A 22,050-nucleotide genomic window follows, 5' to 3' on the forward strand; every position below is an offset into this window, starting at 1 on the left:
AAAAAAACCAAAAAAAAAAAAAAAAAAAAAAAAAGCTACAACATGCTGTCTAAATTTCTTCATGATTTGGTCATATGACCTCTGTTTCTCTGAAACATTTCAAATGTGTTTTAGCATTGCCTTACCTCCTCCACACTTCCACATTAACACTGAAATTACTGTTAATGAAAATTCCCTTCAAAATGTGGATTCTGTCCCTGCATGTTGGGGCACACCTTTAATACCAGCGCTCAAGAGGCAGAGGCTGGTGGGTCTCTTTGAGTAGAGCCAGTTTGGTCTACATAGCAAGTTCCAGGACAGCCAGGATCACACAGAGAGAAACTGTCTTAAAAAAAAAAAAAGCGTGTAATACGTGGTAGAGTCCTAGTTTATGTACTGCCCCATCTCTCTCTTAGCAGGCCTTAGATTATGTTTTATTTTTAAATTGCTCAATGCTAGAAGCAGCTTTCAAATTGAAATATGGTATTTTTCAAACTTTTTATCCATGGAGAAAGAGTAGACTCAAAGTAGCTCTGCAGCTATGAACTAGCTAAGGTGGAGAGGATGTGTAGACAACTATTTTAAGACAATGGGTTGTCATCTAATAGGCTGGCAAATTAATTCAATAGGTCATAATGTGTCTTTAAGACTTTTAAATTGTATCTTGTTTGTATGCGATGGCTGTCTGTGTGTATGAGGGTGCACATGTGCTGCAGTGCACATGTAGAGATCTAAGACAACTTGCAGGAGTCGCTTCTCTCCTTCAAGCATGGGTTAGAACTCCAGGGTTCAGGCTTGGCAGCAGGCACCTGTACCTACTGAGCCATCTTATCTTACCTGCTCTGAGATGTAGCTCTTTTGAAAAATGAGATAGAAGAGAATAAAAAGAATCAATGTATCTTGTGCATAAGTGAGATGCTTCCTGCTTTACGAAACCTTGCTTCTGTCACATGCATTTACATGTGTGCCGGGTCATACTGTACTCAGACCAGTCATTTCCATGGCTTCAGATTCAGGATTGCTTGGCACTGGTAATGAATAGTTTCTCTGGTTTACATCTTCTAAAATTCCAATTCTATTGGCCTGGGAGAAGACCAGAACTCCCTAAGATAATGGCTTCAGTCTGGGCTAGTATCTTGGCTACACCCCAGTCACGATGCAGCCAAGCCACCAGGCTCCTACATGTAGCAGTCTAAGACGAGAACAGACAGAGGGTGCTGAGAAGAGAGGACTCCCTGACTCTGGGCTACCCCTTCCTCACCCCACCCTTAGACCAAGCCTCTGAAGTTTGCAACAGTACTCAAGGTAACAGAGGCAGTATGGATACCTTCAAGGATCCAGAACTCCAGAGACAGTGGTTAGTTAGAGAGGAGGGCACACACCTCTTCACTCACACCACCCTTCATATTCTCTCCTTATCGTTTTTATCCTTCTCCTCATCTTACAGTGTCATCATAAAACACTGTCCTAATATTTTAGCATGAGGATTTAAAAGGAGATGGACTTTTATAAAAGACCAATAATGAAGGAAAATTTAAAATACACATACAGGCTCAAGGGCCTACTTTGTACAGAAGTGACAGGAGAGAGTAGTAAAAGTAGGGTGAACAACTATCTCCATGGAAGATTTTGATCACAGTCAGTGTTAGAACCACTGATGAAGGATCCAGGGCAGAAGTCCCAATCTGGAGCTAAGAAATAAGAAGAACTTGTGTTGAAATACACATCTGCCTTTGAGCCTTCTTAAGAAAGATGTCACAGAGTCCTGAGATTCTTGGAGAACGACAAGTCCCTTCGGGACAAGAATTTACATAGATATAAGTGATTTGCCTACATCCATGTCTGTATATCACATGCATGCATTGCCCAAGAAGACCAAAAGAGGCTGTCATGTCAGTTCCCTGGAGTTACTGAAGATTGTTAGCTGCCATGGGGGTGTTGGGATTTGAACCTGAGTCTCTTGAAAAACAGCCCATGTTCTTAATCATTGAACAACCCCTAAGAATTTGCTTCTTGAAAAAGCAAGGTAACCAAGTAAGCCCTGAGCTGAGGCTCACTCTTGAACAGGGATGAAGTGGGATGAACATTAGCTTTTCCTAAGGTTGTCTACAAACCTAACAAAAACGACGCTCCCAGGGTGATACCCATCCCCCAATAAAGGAAGTGGAATATTGGTTTCCTAGACCCACTGTGGGAAGCACCAGGTAAACTGTGTCGGGGCAGTGGTGGTCCTAGGGAGAGACCACACTAGTAGTATAGTATGGCCTCTGAGAAAAGTATAGCCAAATCCACGCTCAGAATGAAAAGTAAAAGATGAGCACATTACTTCACTTCATCCTAAGGCAATGATTAAACGTGCACGTTCTACGTCACCCACCTGTCAACCTCCTCTTTGCTCATGGCCGCAAACGTGAAACACTCGGTCACACCATTGATGGCAAGCAGGAGGACATAGAGACAGTAGGAACGCATCAACACAGGACCTACAAAGACACAATCCACAGAGAGTCAAGAGTCAAAACGGGATGTGCCCTTAGCTCCACCATGTGTTCAGAGAATTAGGTCAGGGGACCTAATGGCGACAATGGGAGACTGCATGCCCACCCAAGGACTCCGCAATGACCAGAACACTCGGGTAACATCAAAAGGATAGAGACGTATAGTGGTATATTATTTGTGTTTTAATAAATAAAGTTTGCCTAAAGATCAGTGCAAAACAGTCACACTAGTCAGTCATACAGGCCAGGCAGTGGTTGCCCATACCTTTAATGCCAGCAGCCACACTAGTTAGCCATCAAGACCGGACAGAGGTGGTGCACGCCTTTAATCCCAGCTCATAAAAAGGGAGAAGACAGATCTCACTCTCAGTCTCAATTTAAAAATTCATGGAGACAGGATAGCCTACTTTCAGTCTGAGGAAGAAGAGCCAATGGCTGGCTGATTTGCTTTTCTGATCTTCAGGCTGAACCCCAATATCTGCTCTGGATTTTTGTTATACATGCTACATTTGGCACCCAACATTTGGGGTACGATTTCACAAAAAAAGCCAGAGCTACAAGTACCTGGAGTCACTGCCCTACCTGCTAGGTCTTTCTTTTTTCTGTCTTGGCTGGCTCTCCCTGAAACCCCTTCTTGGGCTGCTGCCAAACTAGCTGCCTTGAAATCCAGTCAGGCTTTTACTGTTCTATGCAGCAGCAATAAGCCTCACGTCTTCATCAACATCATTGGCAGATTTGGTAAGAAAATGAACGTAATGGCAATTCATTTATATTTTAATAAGTAAAGCTTGCCTGAGGATCAAAATAGTGAAATGCTGGCCAGACTTACAGACCAGGCAGCAAGGACACACAACTTTAATCCTAGTAGGCACACTAGCTCTCCATGGAAACCAGGCTGAAGTGATGCATGCCCTTCGTCCCAGAATGAAAGGATTATAAGACGGGAGGAGACAGCTCTCAGTCTCATTCTGAGATTCCTGGAGGCAGGATCATCATTTCAGACTCAGGTAGAGGTAAGAGCCAGTGGCTGGCTGTGTTGCTTTTCTGACCTTAGAGTTGAACCTGAATTTCTGGCTCTGAGTTTTTATAATCGTGCTACAAATTGGGAATTCTTAAAGGGAAGAATTAGTTAGAAGAGAGAGTTTTTTCTCACATTAAAAAAGGGAAAACACCATTACATTGGAGGGATTTGTGTCTGTATGATAATAAGCTGGGCAGTTTGAAAATGGAACAATTCAATGAGAAGATAACTAATTTAGAAGGGATTTATGTAATGTCAATTGTAAATGTCAACATTATCATTTTTATGGTATCATTTAAAAAGTTGGCTAATCTGAGTGCTAGGATATAGGCTTTAGAGAAATCTAATAAAACAGATCATAGAGATATTCAAATCCAGACAGAGGAATTTAATGGAGAACCAATTTCTGCATTGCATTGTAAGAATAGAGGGGAACAACCCAAGGTTTTCAAACAACCAATCTTAATATATCCAGCAACCTTACAGGAGTTGTCAAATGATAGAGTAAAAAGCTGAAATGGACTCCTAGGCCAATGTTAGATTTAAGGAGATTCAGGGAAGCAATAGTCTCATATGGCATGCATTCACCTTTTGTGAAGCAAATGTTAAACTCATGGTCAGTTTGAAATAGAATTATCCCTAATAACTGGATAGAGTTGGTTAAGTTGTTTTAGAGCTTGGTCACAATTACAATGGAGTAGCTTGTTCAGAGAAGAGGCCAAAACTATTAAAGAATGCAGTAAAGCTAGAGGTAGGAAAATATCTTATAGGCCCATATTCCAAATCTGGTTCAGTCATTTCCTGCAATAGTAGAGGAAACACCTTCCCAGAGCAAATAAAGAAATAAAGAACCTAATGCTTACTGGAAGAAACCATACTGCTTTGGATAATAAAACAGGTATAGAAGAGAAGAGAGAAGAAGAGAGAACAAAAAATTCAGAAGAAACCATAAAGCAAATATTTTGGGAAACTTATATAAATGAACAAAGACCAAAATTAAAAATATGAATAAATGACATTATCATTGACGGTCATCTGGTAGACCCAGGTGCAGATGAAACAATAATTTCATCAGAATCTTAGCATCCAAATTCACCTCTTCAGGATATAAATGTTCAATTTTTAGGTATCAGAATATTATCTCAGGTAAAACAGAGCACAAGATGGGTTGAATGTATAGGGCCAGAAGAACAGAGAAGAATATTAAAACCATATGTGGCTAACACAGCAATGAATTTGTGGGGACGTGATTTGTTACAGCAATGGAATACTCAGATTAACATATCATAGAAACAAACCATACATTAATGTACGTTTCTAGGAAAAAAATTAGAAGTTTTATAAAGAACAGTCACTGGCCATTCAGGTTGTACAAGAACAGGGCACAACAGCTGCTGATCTTATAAAAGCACCAACAGCCCTACCTTTAAAATGGTTGACAGACAAACCTGTATGGGTTAAACAATGGCCTTTAACAATAGAGAAACTGAAGGCTTTAGAATAGCTAGTACACGAGCAACTAAATGCTCAACATATTGAAAACCAACCAGCCTTTGGAATACTCCTGTGTTTGTTGTTAAAAAGAAATCTGGAAAACGGAGAATGGAAACAGATCTAAGAGCTGTTAATAAGGTGATTCAGCCAATGAGCTCTCTACAGTCTGACATACCTTTGCCTTCTCTACAGCCTAAATGATGGCCTCCTATATTTACCAATTTGCAATATGCAGAGTTGTTTTGCATATTAAAACTGTTGAATTTATATCAGATTATATAGAATTGACTTTATTATTTATACAGTTACAAGATACAATCAGAAATTAGGCATCATCCCATATACATAATACACATCCAATCCCATATGTGTCTACTAGATTCTCTAGCACAAAGTAATGCAGAAATCCATCAATTATTGATGGGAAATGTGAAGGCCTCAAAATTTCATGAAAAACCATGTCAATAGCATAGGTTTAAAAAAGACTTTTCTATTACGTGGTCACAAGCCAAGGAGATTATAAGAAAATATCCTACTTGTTCTTTATACAGCTAAACACCACTGCCTAGAGAAGTAACCCAAAGGGTACTCAAAGAAATTAAATATGGCAGATGAATGTGTTCCATTTTGTAGAATTTAGAAAACTAAAATATGTACAAATTTGAGATTAACTTTGTTGGAACATACTGTACATACATTTCTAGTCTTGTTCAAGATAGTGTACCTATATAACTCATTTAACAATGTAATGCAAAACTCTAGTCTTTGGAAATTATTATTGCCAACTGTTTAGGATACTAAGGAAATGCAGGTTAGTAGTTAATCACCTATTTTAATTGAACTTGTAGTCACATTAGGTGTTTTCAAGATCAAAGAGACAGTTTAGATAGAGAAATCATCTTCAAACACCTCAGAGATCTATAAAATATGACATCTAAGATATTTAAATAACATAGGCTTTTTTTTAAATGACAATGAGACATGTCTGCTTCTGACAGCACCAATCTCCTTCAGAGAAGATAATGGGCACTGAAGAAACTCCACATGGAGTTTACTTTCTTTGTGTCAAAAGTAAGCCACTGGACAAGAAAGTGCCTTTGCCTCAACTGCTGATAGTATACTGTCTTTATTGGATAAGCAGGACACAAAAGAAAGTGACTGCTGAACATTGTAAGGACAAGGAGGAACAGCCCTTCAGAATATCCTATTTTACAGAAAAGTCTGTTGGATATGCTAACCCTGTAGGCTGAAGATGAATGTCCCAATGTTGCAGAGGAACTTTGGGTGACTGTCCAGGCTTCCAGCTGTTTCTGTCATTTCTAAATTTTTTGGAAGTCTCTTGCATGCACTTCCTGCTTACTCAGTTAATATTATTCCCTTCTTGGGTATCTGAGGGAGTTGAAGACTAGATAGTTATAGTTTTCCTTGTTTACCAGATGCAGAAAGCAAGTTATGATAGAAAGTAAATTAGGTACAAGACTTTGAACTTATCAAGATAGGATAGATGTAGAGTATTTTCTCTGAATTTGCCAAATGCAAATGGACTAGACATTGCTGATGTATTTATTTTCTGTAAATACTGTATATAGGTATTGTAACTATTGCACATAGTTTTTCTTATCTTAGGTATAGCCTTTTTATTTTAGACAAAAGGGGAATATAGTGGTATATTATTTATGCTTTAATAAATAAAGCTTGCCTAAATATCAGTGCAAAGCAATCATACTTATCAGCCATATGGGCCAGGCAGCGGTGGCACATACCTTTAATCTCAGCATCCACACTAGTTAGCCATAGAGACCAGGCAGTGGTGGTGCATGCCATTATTCCTAGCACTAGAGAGGAATATAAAATGGAAGACAGGTCTCACTCTCAGTCTCAATCTGAGGATTCGTGGAGGCAGGACTACCCATTTTCAGTCTGAGGTAGAGGTAGGAGCTAGTGGCTGGCTGCTTTGCTTTTCTGATCTTCAGGGTGAATCCCAGTATCTGTCTCTGGGCCTTTATTATACATGTTACAGTGAGGAATAAAAACACAGATCTTATGCTGAACAACTAAAAGTTTATCTAGCCACAAAGCAAAGCTGTAAGCATTTCAATCAGCATAGAGGTGATGCCTGCAAGTTTGAGCTCTGAAGACACCAGCATGTATTAAGGGAAGCTCAACTGAGCAGGCTGCAAAGACCTTTCGGGAACAGCCAGTGCCAGGACTGTTGCGGGAGGTCCTTCTGCTCCTCCAGCCTATAGCCACTGAGATACCAGCCCATTGGGGCATGGTCTCTCTCCCTTTAAAAAAGCGGCTACTTCCCTTCTCGCTCTCTTACTTCCTGCTTCGCTTCTTGCGCAGAGGGCTGTTGTCTGGGACAGTGATCTGTAAGTTTTTTCCCCTTTAAATAAATACCACCCTATTAATCATAATTCCAAACTGGTGTGGGATTGTTTTGTGACTTATGCCTTCACAGGACCAGCAGCAAACTCCTAAGACAGAACTTCACAATCCACAGTGAGAATCAGAGGCCCCAGTGGTACATACGGTATTACATTCAGCTATACATTTTTAAGAACTTTGTTGATCCAGGGCAGTGAGATGGCTCAGCTGGTACGGTGCTTGCTGCAAAGACGGATGCCTAAATTTGATCCCTGGGACCCACACAGGAAGAAGCAAACGCACTCCTACAAGTTGTCCTGACTTCCACATACTTGTGGCACCTGTATACACACACACACACACACACACACACACACAGTGTCATTTTTTAAAATTACAGACTAGAGACTAGAAGCTTTATCATGGGTTTGATTCCTCACTTTTCAGAGAGCTATTATGATACAGAGATGAGCAATTAATTTCTCTCTCTCTCTCTCTCTCTCTCTCTCTCTCTCTCTCTCTCTCACTTACTCTCTCTCTCTCTCCTTCCTTTCTGCTGTTATCATTTGATTTTGGGAAGACAGTGTTTCATAGAGCCATGGCTGACCTCAAACTCTTTACCCCTTGTTTCCACCTCCTGCATACTGGTATTTCAAGCATGCAACACCATGATTTTCCTGAAAGAGCAATTTCTAATAAAAGAAATGATCGTTCAAACTATAACCCAGCAATTGCACCCGAGGTATCCATCCAACAGAAATGAATGAACACGTTCACAAAATGTGGACTGGCTCTATTCATAATCACCCAAACTGACCAGCAATAGAAAAAAGGACAAGCCAACTGGTGCCTTCCATTCAGAGTAACGCTCCTCAGCAAGAATACTTTTAAAAGGGTGGCTAGAGAAATGGCTCAGCAGCTAAGAGTACTTCCTGTTGTTTCAGAGGACCTGGTTCCGTTCACAGCATCCACACAGTAGCTTGTAACTGTCTAAAATCCACTTCTGGTGACCCCATTCCCGCTTCCAGCCTTCAAAGACACCGTGCGGTACAGACACATACGCACAGGCAAAACATTTGTACATATAAACTTTAAAATAAAAATTAAAAAAAAAAAAAAACAAAGAAAAGAAAAGATTTCTGGGCATTGTGGTGCACACCTTTAATCCTATCACTCAGGAATCAGAGGCAGGTGGATCTCTATGAGTTTGAGACCATCCCAGTCTACAAAGTCAGTTCTAGGATAGCCAGTGCTGTTACAGAAAGAAACCCTGTGTCAAAAAAAAAAAACAACAAAAAAAAAAAAACCCAAAACAAAAACAAAAAGCCCAAAACAAAGCAGAACTGAAGAAGCTTGGGCTGAGAGTGGTTAAGAGTCTGCTTAGCATCTGCAGAGCTTGGAGTTCTATCCAGCACCAAATAAACCAATACACACAGCAAATAAAGTAGTAAGGCCAAACCATGGAGACAGGACATTCTTTTCTGCTTAATGCAGGAATCCTTTCTAGGCAAAGTCAAGTTTTATAAAAATACTTAAGTCATAAGAAAAAAACTTTTAGGCTGGGCTGGGAAGTCCTGTGACGTGAATGTTTTCTGACACACAGCACTAGTTAGAGCAAGAAGAGAAATGGAGTATGGGACACCCGATAGGCACAGTCCATGGGCTTTGCAGGGTAGTATCTTGGTGACAGCTTGGCCAAAAGCAAAAGGCAATGAGGCAGGTGTGGTGGCAGAGGCAGCGTCGCCCTACCATATGAGCACAGTAATCACTGAGCAGCCCTTCTTGCGGCTGTGTTGAAGCAGAGGCTGTTTCTTGGGGACTGTTTTCTCAGGGGGCAGAGTTGGTATGAAATAGTTGGACCCCATCTCTGCACATAAACTTCCTAATGGCTTCCCAATGAGGCCTCCCAAGCAGTTCCCTGATGGAAATGCACACCCCAGGGAGCCACAAACCACATCATAGGCTTCACAGCAAGCATTTCCTCAAATTTAACAACCTTTGCTCCAGTGTAGAAACATGGTCTTTTTCCCCCAATTCCAAAAGTCTGAGCTCCATTGTGGTCACTGAAACATGGAAATGTAAAATTGTACTGGCAGGGTTCTTTATTGAAATGGGTCAGCAGAGAATCTTCCTGTTCCTTCTACTGATCTGAGAAAGCAAAAACATCTCTGCTTATTCCAGGATAAAAACTGCAAATAGATGGTCAGTCTAGAGCCTAGCATAGTTTGAAAGGGTAAAAACCCCCAAGTACTAGCAAGTACAGTGAAATTCTAGGCAGCCTGGAGATCAAGAAGTTCTTCTATTTCTTCTTTTCCTCCTCCTCCTTGTTCTTCTTCTTTTTTGTTTTTGTTTTGTTTTGTTTTGTTTTGTTTTTTAAGACAGAGTTTCTCTGTGTAGCTTTGGAGCCTGTCCTGGGACTTGTTCTGTAGACCATGCTGGCCTCACACTCCGAGATCTGCCTATCTCTGCTTCCTGACTGTTGGAATTAAAGGTGTGCACCACCACTGCCTGGCGTGATCAAGTATTTCAATGATAGATATAGTCTATGCTTTTCTCCTTCCAAATCAAGAGTCCATAGATTAAATATATATTGTGATTTGCCAAGATCAATTTTATTCTAGGCAAATGGCTCTGGGTTATTTTTCCAAGGCTTTTACTAAACACACTCTGAGATTTACAAGGCACTTACTATCTCAGATGTATTTAGTACCCAGTAGAGACCCCCATAGACCACACTCTGCTTTCCTCCCTCACTTAGAGGGAACACAGATAAGATAAATACTTGGCAAAAGATTTTATGCCTGAGAGGAACACCAACAACAAGGAGGATTCACCACTTCTTTACATGAAGGTGGGAGAACTGATTTCCCTGGTGCAAGCCCAGACTGCACACTGATTGTGCACTGATAGTGAAAGAAGAGACCCAAAGCCCCAGCTATCCAGAATTTTGCTCCACAATGACACAGAGGTCACCCAAGTGTGCACATGGCCTGAATTTCACGAGCTGCCTCTATTTCTCTTCAGAAATCAGAACAGACTGTTACAAAGTCTAGCACATACCCGATCCTGAACTAAGCATGGCTCCTCCGTAGATGTCTAGAGCCAGTTGAGAATAGGCAAAGCCAAATACAGTGATGGTCAGGCCAGTCAGCACAGCCAGCTTGAGGAGAGACTCCAAAACCGCAGCAGCCACAGCAACGTCCTCCTGGGCCAGGGGAAAGGAAGGAAGTCAGAGTCCGAGCTGAAGTGTCCTGATGCAGGCCGGCTTTCCCAGGGAGGGCTGTGCACCTCTGCTTTTCAACTCTTCAGGAGAAATGTCCGGTGTGCTGAGGAGACATTGCTCTATTCCCACATTTCCACCACACCAGCCAGATCTGTGCTGCTTCTGACTGACAGCCGGGAACTCTGCCCTTGTCACTGCACACTTAGGAAAATATTCCTACGTCAGACTTGGAACCAGATCTTACTTTCAGATACTGGGCATAAATTGCATTTTGTCAAATATCTCCTAAGACACATAACAGGTGGATCTAGACTGCTTTTAATTGCAAAATAAGTCAGAGGGGGGCAGAGGAGAAGGCTCCTCAAGTAAGAGTGCTAGCTCTGTACGCATGTGGGCCTGAGTTCAAATCCTCAGCACACATGTTAAAACAAAACAAAACAAAAAAAAACAGCCAGCCATGGCTTTCTATGCCTGTAACCCCAGCATTGGCGACTGGAATAAGCAGATCGCAAGAGCTTGTTAGCCAACTAGCTGAGTCAAAACGGTGAGCTCCTTCATCAGTGAGAGGAAGTCTCAAGGCCTAAGGCAAAGAAGACAGAGAAGACACATGGGCACCCGCATACTCATGTTCTGATCTCTACATGTGCACGCAAGGACACCTATCTGCATACTCACATTCTGGTCTCTACATGTGCAAGCATGGGAACTTGCATACTCACATTCTGGTCTCTACATGGTCAAGCATGAACACCTGCATTTGCATACTCACATATGTGCATCTCACACACAGTAAATTAATAAAATAATAAAAGTTAAAATCTTTTTAAGGCTAAGCAGTCGTGGTGCACACCTTTAATCCCAGCACTTGGGAGGCAGAGGCAGGTGGATCTCTGTGAGTTCAAGGCTACCCTGGGCTATAAAGTGAGTTCCTGGGCGGCTAGGGCTATACAAAGAAACCCTATCTCAGAAAAAAACAAAAACAAAAGACCCCAAAATGTTTTAAAGTAAGTCAGAATTTTCAGTGGTTACGGGGCTGGGAATCTAGTTCAGTCGGGAGGATGCCTGCCTGACATGTACAAGGTTCCTAGTGTGACCCCTCATGCTGCACAGACTGCCTGAAGGGACACACGTCTGAAATCCCAGCACTTGGCAGGAGACTCGGAAGCTCAAAGCCATCATTTGCTACATGAAACCCTGTTTAAAATAAACAAACAAACAAACAAAAACCCAAAAAACAAAAATAGAAACCCAAGCATTAACTAAAGAGTAAGGTCAGGCAGGAGGACAGCCAGGAGCAAAGGAGAAGTAAACTGAGTCCTGCCAGCAGTAAGAGTGTGACGGTGACGGGAGAATGACCCAGGTGTGACGACACACGCCTTTAACTCCACTATGTAGGCAGCAGAGGCAGAAGGATCAAGAACTTCCAAGTCTACCTTGGCTACAAATGGAGTTCAAAGTCGCCAGGGCTACAAAACCCTGCCTCAAAAAACACAGCAAGGCCAGGTGGTGGTGGCGCATGCCTTTAATCTCAGCACTTGGGAGGCAGAGGGAGGCGGATCTCTGAGTTTGAAAACAACCTGGTCTAAGAGTGAGTTCCAGGACAGCTAAGGCTACATAGTGAGATCCTGTCTCAAAAACAAAACAAACAAACAAAAAACAAAGCAAAACAGGACAAAGAAGAGGTCTAGAAGGGAGCATCAGCTCAAACTGAAGGAACACCGACTGCCCATATTTCTTCCCATCCACCCGAGAGAAGTCATGAGCGCCAACCTTACCTGCTTCTGATGTGCGGCATCCTTTTCCCTCTCTAGTACCTTAGCAAAGAATATATAAAAACTCTCCTCTACTGGCTGGAAAATTAGCCTGGCCACAAGGGACCCGAGATTATTCACTATATCATACACACCTACAAAACAGAAAGGAAGAACAATAATCACGTTAGTTCTTAATTTCACAGCACTACAGGAAAAATTACTTCTTTAATTTAATATTTAATTTAAAATTTTTAATTGTTTTTTTTTTTCTTTGGGCTATAGGATCTCATGTAGCCCAGGCAGGTCTTGAACTATCTATGTAGCCAAGAAAAGCCTGAACTTCTGATCTCTCACCCTCTTCTCCCAAGCGCTGGGACTGCAGGTGTGTGCACATACCTACTTTCCACGGTGCCGAGGATTAAACTCAGGGCTCTGTGAATGCTAGACAAACACTGTACTAACCAAACTGCTTCCCCAGCCAAAAGTTTACAAAGTTGAAGATAAACTGTATATTCCCATGTGGTTGAAGAAATGCTAGATCTATGCACCAAATGGCAGTATCTGTTAAATCTGGAGCATAACCCCAGCCCCTGGCATCCATCCCAGCCCCCTGGCCTGGGTGTTGCTTTGGTCTGGACTCCAAATCCCAGCATGCCAGGCCCTGACCCCTCTGTGGGGGGAGAGGATCAGGACCAATCCCACAGGGTATTTAAGTAGGCTCCCAGAGGAGATACACATGGTTCTGGAACACACACATGGTTCTGCTCCCCACTTTCCTGTCTCCCCATCATGTGCTCGGCCACCCGAGAGCACCTTATTTAATAAAACAATGGGCTTTTTAATTCAGTTTGATCTGACCTAATTGGATTTCTTTGTGCCAGCAGAGCTGGTCGTCTTAGGATTTTTTTCTAACAATATCTTGCAAAACCTGCAGTACAATATTGCAACCATGATCCTGCCATTGTCACAGTCATGAGAGAGGTGCATTTATCAAGTAAGTCATCAACTCAAAACTAACCTTTTCTCTACTTCTACTTCCATGACTCTGATGTCACACTGGAAAATCAATATAAAACAAACCCTGAGAGACTTACCCAGGTGCACTGCCTGGGAGCAAAACTTTGTGACTATGATGAGCTCTGCCCCTCCAAGTGACTACAGGAAGCAAGGAGCGAGTGAGGGTCCAAACAAGCCTGCCACTCAGATCACACGACAGGGCATCATCAAAGACCTAGCGTCTATTAATGGCATCCATCTTTAATGAAAACACTACAGAATTTCATCTTACCCTGGTCGCCAAAGTTTAATACATTCAAAAATGTCATCACATATCGCTCACCTGTAAGAGAAAAGCAAAATTATTAGAATTTCAAATGAAATAATCATTTTTTTCTTTCCTTTTCTTTATGATCTATCAATGCTTCCAATTGATAAATATACTCCCCTACTCCCACCCTTTTTGTGAGTTCAAGAACGGACTCAATCTTGAGAATCTCCTGCCATACATTCCTGGGTACTGGGCTTACTGGTGTGTGCCACCATGCCTGGATCTAGTTCACAAGTATTCTCAGAGAAACTTAGATAACCAATTAAAGACCAATGTCCTAGCACTGAATTCCCCACCACCTCACAGTAACAGTTCTGAAAGTGCTGAGGTCTTAATTGATGGAGTCTTAAAGCCAAATTAAAACAAAATAAAGAGTATTTCAAAATCAGTCTATTAACAATAAAATATGGTGAGACTGCGCTAATATTAACAGTGAAAATGGGGCCGGGCGGTGGTGGCGCACGCCTTTAATCCCAGCACTCGGGAGGCAGAGGCAGGTGGATCTCTGTGAGTTCGAGGCCAGCCTGGTCTACAAGAGCTTGTTCCAGGACAGGTACCAAAAACTTCAGAGAAACCCTGTCTCAAAAATTAAAAAAAAAGAAGAAGAAGAATAACAGTGAAAACGGCTTCTAAGTCTTAAGGGAGGCCACATACACACCCTCCCTCCCTCTCTCGCTCTCTCCTTCCCTCTTTCCCTCTCTCCAGGGTTTCTCCGTGTAGCCCTGGCTGGAACTCATTCTGCAGACCAGGTTGGTCTCAGAGGTCATGTGCTGACTGAGTGAGATCCAAGCACAGTCCACACACATGTACAACTGTTGCTCATCTGCCTTTGTTCTCAGCACCTGACACTGTGTACAGGAAGCATGGGCAGAAGGGAGACATGTACACTCTCACTACTGCACACAAGACAGGCTTTTTGCTTTATTTTTCTGAGACAGGGTTTCTCTGGTTAGCCTTGACTGTCCTGAAATTCACTCTGCAGACCAAGCTGGCCTCAGACTCAGAGCACCTGCCTCTGCCTCCCATGTGCTGGGATTAAAAGTGTGTGCCACCATTGTCCAGCTGAAAGACAGTTCTTAATAGAGTCAAAAAATGTAATATAAAAAAATGTATAAAAAGTTAGGTTATGATAATGAGATTATATGTTTTTCTCTAATTTTCAAAATTTCTGTCATTGATCTAATACTTTTACAATAAATTTATTAAATGATATAATTTGGGCTTTTCCAGTTAGATTTTACTGTAGTTTGAGTGTGAAGTATTCCTCCAAGTTCCATGTGTTTAAGGTTTGAGTCCTGGGCACGGTGCTACAGAAACCTCCAGGAGGCAGGACTGGAGGGAGAAAGTCAGGTCACTAGAGCATGCTGCTGAAGGATATATTAAACTCTGGCCCCTGTCTGTTTTCCGGCAAGCCTCCTCTGCCATGCACTAGCGCCATGATATGCTGCGGTACTTTGGGCCCAAAGCAACAAGGCTAAGTAGCCATGGGCTAAAAGTGTGGGCCAGATTGAACCAGTTCTGCTTTTAAAAGTGATTATCTCGGGTGTTTGGCCACAGACTGAGATTACAGTTAAGCCATCCTTTGTTACTACAGGACTCCCAAGTCAGCCCACACAGAGCACGGCCCCAATCTCCTCATCCCTGCACAGAGGGAGAGAATGTCTTTTATAAGGCAGTGGAGAGATTTAAACTAGACAGCTCAGGTAAAACATAGAGATAAACAAATAATGGTTCCCCTACCTTCATTTAAAACAAAACACAGCAAGTATTTTCTAGGTGTCCTCTGCGAGGACCCCAGACAGGCGCTCTGGAGTCAGTGTCCCGTGAGATCTTTTGCTTCTATCTCCCAGTTGCTCAGCGTGACCTTTTGCTTTACTTACCTTCTGTCAAAATCTGTTTCAAGAAAGACTGTTTGAAAAAACTCCAAGTCAATTTAGCCTCTTTCCAATTTACAAATGCCTAAAAGGAAAAGAAATCATAAAACAAAATTACCAGCATTTCAAAGCTAAGAGCTACCTGGGAGGCAAAGGCCCATAAGGTCCCAACTTGAATAGTTCCCTCTGAATCTTCAACCAGGGATAAGCACACAGAACCAAAACATACCAGAAAATAATGGATATGGCAGCTATAATTTAAATCTTGAATGCTCCTGAAGGCCTGTGGTGAAAGCCTGGTCTTCAGTAGGACCTGACTGGAAGGTGGCAGAGCCTCTCAGCGGTGTGCAGTGAGAAAGCACTAAGGCCACTAAGGGTGTGTTGTGGGGGGCACTGTGCCAGCCCCTTCTCTTCTTTCCCTTCCCAGACAGGAAGGAACTTTTTGTTCAGCCATGCACTCCCGCCACAATGTGCCACCCTGACACAAGTCCAACGCAGCAAGACCAACTGACCATGGATGGAAAGCTTTTCTGGTCAGGCATCTTGTAATCTCAGTACCCAGAAGGCCGAAGCAGAAACATGTTCAAAACCAGCCTTAGCTATAAAGGGAGCTCTAGACCAGCCTAGATTACAAAGTGGGCCCCTATCTCAAAAAAAAAAAAAAAAAAAAAAAAACAGAGCAAAAAACTTCAAACAGGAGTGGTGGCTCCTGTAATTCTAGCATCAGGAGGCAGAAAAAAGGACCGACCTCGATCCAGAATATTCTGGTGACTGAGTGAGTTTGGGGCCAGCTAGAATATAGAGTGAGAACTTGTCTATAAAAAAACTAAAACTGAACTAAACTTTCTTTATAATTTATTTCAGTTAGTTGTTACAATAACAGAAAGCTTACTTCCAAAATTGGAAGGCAAAGTCTTAGGCATATCTAAATCATTACATAAAGAACCCTAAAGAATTACTAGTGTTCCTTTGGGTGCCTCTGCAAATATAGAGAGAACACTACCACATCTAAAACAGTTCACATTCAGTTCTTTCCTTAAAAAAAGATAGATGATAGATAGATAGATAGATAGATAGATAGATAGATAGATAGATAGATAGATAGATGATAGATGATAGATAGATAGATAGATAGATGATAGATAGATAGATGATAGATAGATAGATAGATGATAGATAGTTAGATAGATAGATAGATAGATAGATAGATAGATAGATAGATAGATAGATAGATATGGTAGATTTGTTCTTCAAATTAGACCCCTTGTATTCCTTATCTTAAGGCTACCTTTGGCCACTTAGCCTTGACACGGTTATAAGGTGTATTCACATATTCCAGAAGAAAACCAGCCTTCCTAGGTCAAGTAAATCACTCAGAATCAGTACAACAAATCAAAGTCTAGATTAATAATCACAACAACAAAACCCTAACTTTACCTCTGCCTCTTCTGAACCTCCCAGGAGCCTCAGGCTGCCACTTCCTAAAGACAATGAAGGTGAGGAAACAAACACTCAGCGAGCCTTCAATCCAGAAAACCAGAGTGAACAATGGATAACTGGTTTCCTCAGTTCTCAGCGGGGTCTCTCTGTCGCAGGCATCCTAGAATCTCAGACATTAAGTCCAGAACAATGCTGCCCAATGGAATTATACTGCTTAGTTTTCTGCAGCCACAGAAAACAGGAAAAAGAAACAAGGGAAATCATTCTGTTTTGCTTTTCTTCTATGTATGTATGTATGTATGTATGATGTATACAATATTCTGTCTACATGTATGCCTGAAGGCCAGAAGAGGGCACCAGACCTCATTACAGATGATCATGAGCCACCATGTGGTTGCTGGGAATTGAACTCAGGACCTTTGGAAGAGCAGGCAATGCTCTTAACCGCTAAGCCATCTCTCCAGCCCCTCTGTTTTGCTTTTCAACACATGTTCTAGCCATATAGCCAAATAACTTTCAATTCACTATGTGGCTTAGCCTTCTGTCTCATTGCCATGACAAAACACCTGATGTGAGAGGCTCAAGCAAGGAGATTAGGCTGGCCCACACTTCCAGGGTCCGTCCTGGAAAGCCAGGAGCTGAGGCAGCTGGCCGTGCTGTATCCACAGTCATGAAGCAGAAGACAATGAATTCAATGGTCAGCTCCTTTCCCCTTCAGTCTAGTCCAGGACCCACTCATGGCTGGTTCTGCATGCACTAACAGTGCACCTCCCCACCCCAGTCAACCTAATCTAGAGACTCCCTCACCGACCTGCTTAAAGGGGCCTTTTCTAAATGGTTCTAGCTCCTGTTGGGTTGATAATCAATAGTAGCTATTATATGTAACCCAGGCTGCTGTTACTGATGATCCTCCTGTCTCAGCCTCCCCTCCCGAGTGCTGAGATACAGATATGCAACAACCTAACTAGCTAATTAAGACAAATGTGTGTGTGTGTGTGTGTGTGTGTGTGTGTGTGTGCATGCGTGCATGTGCGCACGGTGGTTAGAAGACACCTCTGGGGAGTCAGTTTTCTCCTACGTTTACATGAATTCAGGTTACCAAGTGTGCTCAGCCAGAGCAGCTCTTCCAGCTGGGCCATCTCATTGGCCAAACATGACTATGAACTCTCTGCTTTCTCGCCTCCACACCCAAGTGCCAGGACCACAATCCCACACCACCACGCCTCATTTCTTTTAAGATAGGGTCTTATATGGCCATCTAACTTTGAACTCAATATGTAACAGAGGAAGACAGTGAACTCTGGATCCTCCTGCCTCAACCTACCAAGTGCTGGAATTATGGGCACGCCATCACATCCTGCTGCATAATTTTAATATACTTAACTCAAAATATTATTCTGCTGGGCAGTGGTGGCGCATGTCTTTAATCCCAGCTCTCAGGAGGCAGAGGAAGGTGGATCGCTGTGAGTTCAAGCCCAGCCTGGCCTACAGAGTGAGTTTCGGAACAGCTCTGTCTTGAAGAATCAAAAGAGAAAAAAATATTATTCTTTTACCACGTGCTGAAGATAAAGACACAGCGCAGCATTTCACACTGTTGTTTTCACACAACCTTTAAAGTGCAGTACGCATTCTAAACTCACTGCTCCCTCAATTCAGATTAGCCCAAAATGCTCTACAGCTGCATGCAGCTCAGGCTGATGACTATTTTAGCCAGGGCAATCCTAGAACACCTGAGAAACTCAGTGGGGGCTCTTTTTCAGCCCTGATCCTTCTCCCCTTTTCTTTTAGACAAGAAGAGGATGAGCCTGAGTCCCCCCCAAACTGTGCTGCCTTCAGGGTGTCAAAAACTCTGAGAAGATGCCAAAGTATCTCTCGCCCTGAAGGAAGCCTTCCCCAGACAGAAGGAAATAGGGCCAAAGATGTTTGTTCTCCAGAACAAAAGGTGCCAGACAACCTAGCACCACAAGAGGGCACTGTGGACCACTCATTCAGAAGAGAGCCATCTCCCATCGCCCCCGCCCCCGCCCCAGCACAAGGATGTCCCTCTGAGGGTCTGTGCTGTAGCACCTGTGCTATTTCAAGGGAAATGAGAAGCTCAAGTTTGCCCCAAAGGGCTCTTGGTTCCTGCCACCCCCACCCCCTTTCCCAAGATACTCTCACTTAGGTGGCCCAGGCTGGCTACCTCAAAAGCTTGTAGCCACTGTTCCTCCTCATCCTCTCAAATGCTGGGACTGGAGGTGTGCATCACTACATCAGACCCCCAGATACTTTTGTTGAAGCCTACTTGCCAGTAAGTAGTAGTATATGTGTTTGGGCAATCGGTTCAGATTTCAAAAGAGAAAAGTCCTCAGGAGAGTGAATCCTAATGCCTCAGCATAGATTCAGAAGGAAAGGCCACACTATTTACTACGGCCAAAGTGTTCATTAAGGACACGTTGGCAGGAAGTCCACTCTGAGGCTTGGGTTCTCAGGCCACTAAGTGATAGAAAAGAGGAAGCAAATTCTGGGAACTTATATCTTCCTATTTAGAATGGATCTGCCAACTATTTAATAAAGCTGAGCTAAGACGGGCATGAATTCCTCTGAAATCTCCTGAGCAGACATCCCACAGCCTTGCTGTGTTACCTGGCACTGAGACTTGGAGGGTGAAAGGTGAAAGGCACTGTATGAACGGTGACAGGCTCGCCCTGCTGAGTCACTCTTCCCCTCCCAAACTCTGACTCAGGATGAGCAGCTGTAGCCCTCCACACAGACAAGTCACTGGGAAGCCTGAGGCCACGGGCATCACGGGCATCGCCTCCACTGCTCCGTCTCCGTACAGCACTCTCTCCCTTCTCCTTTCTCTTCACATACCAGTCCTCACAGGCCACTGGCTGCCCCAGACTCGCCCATCCTTCCATTTTCATCACCTCATGACTGTTTAAAAAAAAAAAATTCTAAGAGAAGACCAACCATTGTCTTCACTTGTATACCTACTGCTGAGCCCACCTAGCTCCAAATATCTCCAGCCGACAACCACACAGAAGGCCCTTGCTGAACTCAGTAGGTCACAAAATACAACAAAAGCTGTAGAGCTCACCGCAGCAAGCATGTGATGGAATACCCAATGCAGACTCAGCCAGCCACGCTGTGTGCTGCGTCATCACAATGCACAGGACTGTGTGCATCTAGTGTCATCAGAACAGAAGCTTGGGATGGCTAAGAATCCTATCTGCGTTCAGGAAGGCTTCCTGGAGGAAACTGCCTTGAGAGAGAGCTTAACAGGGGTGGGCAGAAGTGAGCTGTGGATGTGTGGTGACACTCAGAACCGCAGGAGAACAAGAGATGCTTCAGAATATGGGGATGGCTGGGGTCCTCGAGTGGACCAGATAGGGAGTGACAGAATAAAGGTGGCTGGAGATTGTGAAGGGAGGGGAACATGGCATGATGGGCTAGCACCAAGTAGCGGTAACCCTGGTTTGAACTTAATTTGGGAGCAGTGGAGCTTCAGGAAGGTTTGGTTTTGTTTTAGAGTAGAAAAAAAAATTGGTTATTTTTCATTTTTTAAAATTAAATTTGTTCTTCAACAATTTTGCACACTTACAGTACTTTACTGACCCGGCTCACCCTTTCCCAGCTCCCTATCAGCCCTGGCTACCTGCCATTCCCTACAGACCGTTCTCATTTCATGACTGTAATGTCCGTATTCTGAATCCCAGCCCAGTGATGGGCACAGAGCAGGTTAAACAACGCTTTTGTTCTCCCTGCGGTTCTGAGTGTCACCACACATACACGGCTCACTTCTGTCCTCCCCTGTTAAACTCTTCCTCCAGGAAGCCTTCCTGAATGCCCCAGATGGGATTTTCAGTCGTCCCGAGCTTCTGTTCTGATGACACTAGATGCACACAGTCCTGTGCATTGTAATGACGCAGCACACAGCGTGGCTGGCTGAGTCTGCATCGGATACTCCACCACAATGCACTCAACATGGACTCATGCTGAAGACATGCGTGCTGCGGTGAACTCCACAGCTTTACTTAAAAATCTGCAGCCTTTTCAGGCATGCCAAAGAATATACAAAGTAGTGATTATTTAAGCTGCCATTTATTTATTACAAATCTAAATGAAGCCAGGTGGTAGTGACACACACCTTTAACCCTAGTTCACGAGGCAGAGGCAGGTGAATCTCTGAGTTCAATCCAACCTGATCTACAGAATGAGTTCCAGGACAGCCAGGGCTACACAGAGAAACCCTATCTTGAAAAGCAAACAAAAATATCTAAATAAACACCTATAAAGAAAATGGAATTCTAGAAGATTAGGAAGAAAGCCTTATCATTTGGTCAAATTGATCGTGCATGACTGTGAGAATGGTTTTGCGCAGGAGCCTGGGGCAGACCGCCACTCCAGGGAGACAGACAAGCACGCTGTTCACAGGTGAGCTGAGCACACACAGACTATTCTCTTCTTGACTTCTGTTTTGTTGTTTTTGAGGCAAGGACTCACTATGCAGACCACCTGCCTCCTAAATGTTGGAACTAAAAGAATACACCACTACATCTGGCTTAAGACTCTTCTCTTTACCCCATTAAAAATAATAAGCCTGAGCAATTTTTCTACCTGGAACTTCTCAATCTTTAAGTAAATAAAAACTACCCGATAAAAAAAGCCCGATTCTTTCGGAAGACTTGTTAATCACATAGATCAGAGCCAGTCCACAGAAAGCAATCTCAAGGAAGTGGATTCAAATCAAGCTACATGGTTTGGGGTTACAGTCACTTAACTCCTCTGACCTTCAGCTCTCCCATCTGTAAAAGGAGACATTTACCTCATAGGACCTTGTGAAGATGTAACACGAAAACCCACATCAGTGCTGGCAAGAGTGGTTCCTGTACTAGACTGCTCTTTCCTCCCTCCCTGAAGCTCTCCATCTCCCCCTGCATCATTTCTGGCACTACTTGGAATTGAACCAGGACCTTACAAACATTAGGCTATAATCTTAGACTTTTTCCTCTTTTTTCAGTTTTGAGACAGGGTCTCACTAAGCTGCCTATGCAGTCTGGAACTCACTGTACAGCCCAGGCAGTCCTTGAA

At 43.0% G+C, this 22,050-nt stretch overlaps 1 protein-coding gene across 1 annotated transcript in view; it reads right to left on the reverse strand.

Moving 5' to 3' along the window:
• Rft1 (RFT1 homolog) overlaps positions 1-22,050 on the reverse strand; it is a 40,138-nt gene that overhangs the window by 4,759 nt on the left and 13,329 nt on the right. Inside the window, exons 7-11 of the mRNA XM_050158071.1 lie at positions 15,544-15,622; positions 13,625-13,675; positions 12,358-12,488; positions 10,420-10,564; positions 2,357-2,462 (exon numbers count right to left, since the gene is read on the reverse strand). Coding sequence (XP_050014028.1) covers positions 2,357-2,462; positions 10,420-10,564; positions 12,358-12,488; positions 13,625-13,675; positions 15,544-15,622 — 512 coding nt within the window. The remainder of the gene's footprint in view (positions 1-2,356; positions 2,463-10,419; positions 10,565-12,357; positions 12,489-13,624; positions 13,676-15,543; positions 15,623-22,050) is intronic.

Source organism: Alexandromys fortis, unplaced genomic scaffold, assembly GCF_014885135.2.
Source record: "Alexandromys fortis isolate MF-2015 unplaced genomic scaffold, M_Fortis_MF-2015_v1.1 scaffold_106, whole genome shotgun sequence".
Lineage (NCBI taxonomy): Eukaryota > Metazoa > Chordata > Mammalia > Rodentia > Cricetidae > Alexandromys > Alexandromys fortis.